This window comes from Epinephelus lanceolatus, chromosome 5, assembly GCF_041903045.1.
Source record: "Epinephelus lanceolatus isolate andai-2023 chromosome 5, ASM4190304v1, whole genome shotgun sequence".
NCBI lineage: Eukaryota > Metazoa > Chordata > Actinopteri > Perciformes > Serranidae > Epinephelus > Epinephelus lanceolatus.
Window position 1 is genome coordinate 468,724 of NC_135738.1, and position 6,000 is coordinate 474,723.

At 43.5% G+C, this 6,000-nt stretch overlaps 1 protein-coding gene across 4 annotated transcripts in view; it reads left to right on the plus strand.

Moving 5' to 3' along the window:
- The window catches only part of LOC117261997 (transcription factor SOX-6-like), a 188,190-nt gene extending 182,921 nt beyond the window's left edge, over nt 1–5,269 (plus strand). For all 4 annotated transcript variants that reach the window (XM_078167556.1, XM_078167559.1, XM_078167558.1 and 1 more), the window contains exon 16: nt 2,300–5,269. In XM_078167556.1, the coding sequence (XP_078023682.1) occupies nt 2,300–2,645 (346 nt within the window). In that variant the 3' untranslated portion in view covers nt 2,646–5,269. The remainder of the gene's footprint in view (nt 1–2,299) is intronic.
- Nucleotides 5,270–6,000: the final 731 nt, after the last annotated feature.

Consider the following 6,000-nt stretch of genomic DNA (forward strand, 5'->3'; position numbering starts at 1 on the left):
TAAGTCTACATGTGTGTGTGTGTGTGTGTGTGTGTGTGTGTGTGTGTGTGCGTGTGTGTTGTCAGCTGACCCTGAACATCACAGTCAGCTTCCTGTGTCTGTATGTAACACAATGAACACGCAGTGTCTTATATAAAGTTTCAAAGTGCACCTCCAGGTATTTTTCCACAGAAACATTTTCCTCCATCAGTGTGTGCAGCGACAGCGACGAGCCTCGGCTCACACACACGCTTTGTATGTCGCTCAATAACACTTTGACTAATTTACTGTTGCTCCTGCGACCTCTCAGTTCAGTTAAACTTCCCATCGCGCTCGCCACCTTGACCTCACCGTGGGTTTTTTATCAAACACATTCAGCAGGATAAAGATACTGTTATTCATAAAGAGGATTTGGGGGCATTTCAGTCAGGGTTTATTTTTTAATTATGTTGTTTCTCTGCACTTTATCTCAGGTCTTTTTTCTTACCGTGTGTCACAGCATCAATATAAAAGACCGATTTTTCCTGGAGGATTGAGGGGTGACCATCAGGGTTTATTCAGTAGAGGTCTCCTGGTGCAACCTTCTGCTTGTTTCTGTGAAAGCTTTTAAAGGTTTGCTGAGGAGCGTTGTGTTCAGTGTAGTGGGTGCAGAGAGGGGGAAAAACAGTGGCATTGTCTTAATAGGAACCAGCCATGGATGTGTTTAAAGCCATCACAGTGGCCTGGGCTTCAGATGGATTTACCAGAGGCCACGGCTTTGAATAGGAGCGATTTTTAATAGCTTGTCATTTATTAAATTAGGACAATGCTGGGCGCTTGCGGGCAGTGAAATTGGACACAGACAGACATAGTGGAATATGAAATGTAAGCAGATGTTTAAGAGGGAGCGAGAGCCAGGCAGACGTCACGGGCTGAATGCCACATTTACTGTGTGTGGTCAGTAACTGCAGAAAAACGCTCCTGATTCTCTGAGCCTGCTCTTTCAATCACTGCTAAATCAAATAGCTACTGGGAGCCGGCACTCGACCAGTTACTGGCACATTCCACACAACTAAACCAGTGTTGTTTTAAAGCGTCTAATGTGAAAATGAGTCTGTCAGAGCGGACGGCTGTAATTGTTTCAGGAGACGGAGGAGGGAAAACTGTTAGGTGAGAAAAGTGACAGCAGTTTTCCTGCTTTATGAGGCTCAGTGAGGAGCCAGAGGGGCCCTTTGACTGATGGGCCGTCACCCTCATTCCTCCTCTATTCTATGTGAACAGGTTATTTAGCTGCTGTGAGCTGGCAGCGAGCGCTCTGTGTCAGGACATGCCCGACCTGACGAGGAGCTCTGCTCTTTAAGTGGCTTCACAATTCATGTTTTTGTTCAAAGGAGCTGAGAATGAATCAGAGTCTGATCAAACACTCATCTGGCACTAACCAGCTGATATGTTCCTGTGACCTGTTTGTTTTTATTATTTCATTATTTAAAGAGAAAAAAGATTTACATGCAGCCTGTCTTTGTCTGTTGGTCAGTCCACCACTGTGGTCCGGCTTTAATCCTCCTACAGATTGTGAGATTTGATCAGTCTTCTAAATTTAGTGCAGCTGTGCACTGTGCAACATGACTCTAATAAACATCCAGTTTGATGCCTGCAGACTGTTGGATGACACAATCACAGGCTACAACTTACGCTGCAACAGCTTCACACACTGAGTGATGCTGCAGGGTTATTACTTCTACTGTGAAGCTCAACATAGAGGGGAACACTAATTAAACTAATGCAATTATTATCATGAAAAAACATTTCTAAAAAACATAATTAAAATGGTCGAAAAATATTTTCAAATTTTGTTTTTTGAAAAAAATGTCAAAAAAATACTTGTCAAAAAAGTTTAGAAAAATTCTGGAAAAAATTATGATTAAATGTCAGAAACAATTATTAAAATGTTCAAAAAGTATTAATGGAACAGACAAAAAAAAAGTTAATAACATGTCTGAAAATTTAGATTTAAATGTGTTAAAATAAGCTAAAGTTACACTATACACTGTGGTGCGTGTGTGTGTGTGTGTGCGTGCGTGCGTGCGTGCGTGCGTGCGTGCGTGTGCGTGCGTGTGTGTGTGTGTGTGTGTGCGTGTGTGCGTGCGTGTGTGTGCGTGCGTGCGTGTGTGCACGTGTGTGTGTGTGCGTGTGTGTGTGTGTCGTGCGTGCGTGTGTGTGCGTGCGTGTGTGTGTGTGCGTGTGTGTGTGCTAGCTGCTCCGGTCTTTTCTCCATTTTTTTATTCTTTGCTCACCTTTGAGACACGAGAGAGAAAAACCCTCTTCCTGTCTTGTCTTTCAGGCCTCAGCCACCGATGCCTCTCGGCAGCAGCCCAGGCGGAGTGGGAGTTTACCCGGGTGCCATTACCATGGCAACGACAGCCACACCGTCCCCGCACCTGACCTCAGACTGCTCCAGCAACTCAGCCAGCCCCGAACCCGCCATCCCGGTCATTCAGAGCACGTACGGGATGAAGTCCGAGCCCGGCGGCGGAGGCAGCAATGGTGGCGGTATGGGAGCCTTGGATCTGCCCAGCGACCCCGCCAACGGAGACGACGACATGGACATGTACGAGGACTTTGAGGACGAGCCCAAGTCAGACTATAGCAGCGACCACGAGACACAGGAGGCCGTCAGCGCCAACTGAGCGCGCTCAGGGTGTCGGTTGTAAAAAGAGAAAAAACAAAACTCCTGTTCTACTCAGAGACACTTTTTAAAATCACAGTTTATTATAAAGACCTTCAGGACATGTGGCATCACGCACTGAGCATGCCCAGACAGGATTCACATGCTCACTGAGTTCTCGGACAGTTGATGGACGTCCATTTGAAGAAGACGGCCGATGGACAAAATGTGACCCGAGAAAAACAAGCTGACAGACATTCAGACATCCAGCTGACGACAAACTTCAGTTTCCTTCAACTCTGACAATCTTAACAGGAGCCGAGAAGAGACGGAGACAGAGAGACAGGATGAGGACAGGAAGAGACAGGATGAAGACAGGATGAGACAGGATGAGACAGGATGAGACACATGAGCGACGAACACATTGTTGTGTGGTTTGTAAAGAGCATGCATGGATTTGAAGCATCAGGAGTTGGTCTTCAACAGCTATTTGGTCTTAAATGTTTAAGGAGTGGTTTCGTTTTTATCTTCATGTATTTACTTTTTTTGTGTTTTCTTTTTGTTCTGTTTTCCTCTGACAGGTCGCTGCCTGTACGAACTCTGGACTGTCGGAACTTGAAATATGAAAAGTTTTAATATAAATCCTAGCTATTGTAATCTTATAGTCTTACTTTTGTTTCTTACCAGTACACCGTGCATCTCCATCTTGTTTTCTGACAGACTGCTTACATTACATTACTGTTAGAGTTTTTTTTATATCCCAGCTCAGGTATGATGTGCCAGCTTGTGAATGTGTTTCTTTTTTTGTTTCGTTTTCATACAGAAAGAGTGGTAGGTCTTTTCAGACTGTCGATGAAATAAAGGGAGCAAAATCCCTTATATCACATTATTATTATTATTATTATTAGTAGTAGTAGTAGTATTACTATTATTACTATTATTACTATTACTGAGTAGGTGTGTAAGGAAGCACGAACCCAGGCATTGTACAGATTTACTTCAAATGTGCCAAACCTACATTCACATACACTCGGGATGTCGTAGTCTTAACTTCCAATGCTGCAAAAAAGTCTTATACAATCAGCTTTTTCTATCTGATGATGATGATGATGGTGATGATGATAATGATGATGATGGTGGTGATGATGATGATGATGATGATGATGCTCCGACTCGGTAACTGCTGGCCCCCCTCCTGACCCGATCACCGGCAGAGCTCAGTGAGGATGTGATGTCACACTTCAATCTCTGACAGCTCCTCCATGCTGAGATCTGCTCCTCAGTTCCACTCACTGCATTGGTGCTTTTATGAACCACATTTCCCACAGTTCCTTGAGGCAAAACACTCGGCACATTGTGCTGTAGGTTCAGAGAGGCGCAACCAAATGCCGACCTTCAGTGTTTGAGTTTATCCCTTCCAATCTGGCCAAAGGTACAAACATTTATTTGGCTTCATTTCTGCTGAGACACTTTAACACTTAAACGTGTCCAGTCAGCAGCGGGCGGCGGGCAGAGGGGCGGGGTCTAGCAGCGCCACAGTTACCTGCTGTAGGATGAGAGTTTCTAATATTCTGGATCCCTTGGCTGTATTTTGAATTGTGTTTTGAATCGGTACAAAATGTTCCTATTTTTATTATTAGCCTGTTCATATTTGTAAATGTCTTCTGAGCATCACGTGGGACAGATTCACCAAACATGTGTTTTAAGAAAGAATTTATTGAGCTGCAAAAAGAGGTCTGTTATTTCAAAGAGGGTACCTTTTCTACAGTGCATGTATATTTTGAAGACAAGTAAATTATTAAGAGAAGAATGGAGGAAAAAAAGCTGCAGAGTTTTTCCACAGTCTGAACTGAGATGTTCTCCTCTTGTGTCAGCGCGGCCTTGTGCTCAGCGCCGTGCACGCTTTTTGCTCTGTTTTACTCCAATGTCACTTCTCTGACGACACACAGTATATTCTTTGTCTCTTTTCACCACACTCTGCATTCTGAATATTTTCAGCACCTGGGACCTCGGGTGGTTTCTGTTCAGCTGTTTCACACGTCTTCATATCTCTGACCATACCTGGCAGTCTTTACTCAGAAAGCTTCACAAGCTGGGACTGAACTTTGGTTTTTACTCGCATTGCAGGAAAAGAAAAAAAAAGCCTCATGCATAGACATTTCTGTTGTTGTCATCCTAAGCACTGGATATAAATTCTATGTTGTTTTTTTAAGTATGGACTAATGTGAAGATGTTGTTTGATTTTCAACATGATAAATTAGAACAGTCAAAGTCACATGTTTGGACTCAATAGGATGCCTCAGACACGCCAGGCACAAGTAAAATGTCATTTCTTTAGAAGCATTTCATTTACCGAAGCAAGTTTTGTTGCCGCAGCTCTCGTGCCGCCTGAAGGGGTCACGTCACCTCTGATCTCTTTAGACCTCATGCTCTTGTCAGTTGTGACCTGCAGAAGTGGGACGTCAGTTTCCTGGTCACATACATTTTGTGATGAGTATTGTATTTGAAATTCAATTGTGCGTTTTAACATTTCATTGTATTTATTAGCCAGCTTTGGCTCTAAAAAGTGTCAGTACAACTTGGTGAGAAAGACAATCAAAAAAAATAAAGAAATAAAAATTAAAAACTTGAGATTTTCCCTAAAAATCTGTCTCTTCATTTTTTCAACTCTTCATCTGACTGCTGTGGAAAGATCAAAGTGTTGATGTGCAGAGCAGCATTCAAACCTATTGTGTTGAGCATGTGAAAAGACTGAGCACAAGTTACAGGTAGTGTTTCATGAATTATTATTTCCATTACGCCAAATAGTGCTCTTACTTTCCAGGCATCTAATAATTTCCAACACAAGGCTTTCTGTTTCCAAAGTCGAGCTATTCCACTCCGGCTTTATATTTTGGTGGCCCATTACAGTAAATGTGGCCTATTGTTCCATTGTGTGTGTGTGTGTGTGTGTGTGTGAGGTAACGCCACACATTCTGACTGTGCTGTGGTGTATACGCCACGGCGCCGGTGTTCGCTGCAGCCAATCCCAGCATTTGAGAGAGAGAAACAGAGGGCTCAGCCATATGCAGCCACATCATAAATCTAATTGTAATTCCCAAATCAACTGTAGCGTCACCCTGCGAGGGGCGCCGGCGAGTTTGTCACACACTCCTTTGTGTGCACTGATGTGTGTGTGTGTGTGTGTGTGTGTGTGCGTGCGCAGCGTGGCTTTTAGCTGGGAGGGGTGTTTGAAATCATACTTGTGCTGTTGCCATGCTAATCTCGTTAAATAAGTCATCATAATTTACATTTCCTTTTTCCTTTCTGCAGGATGAACATTTAGCTGTTTGCAAGTTGACAGATTGTTTCTGTGTGTGCACAACTGTGTGTGTGTG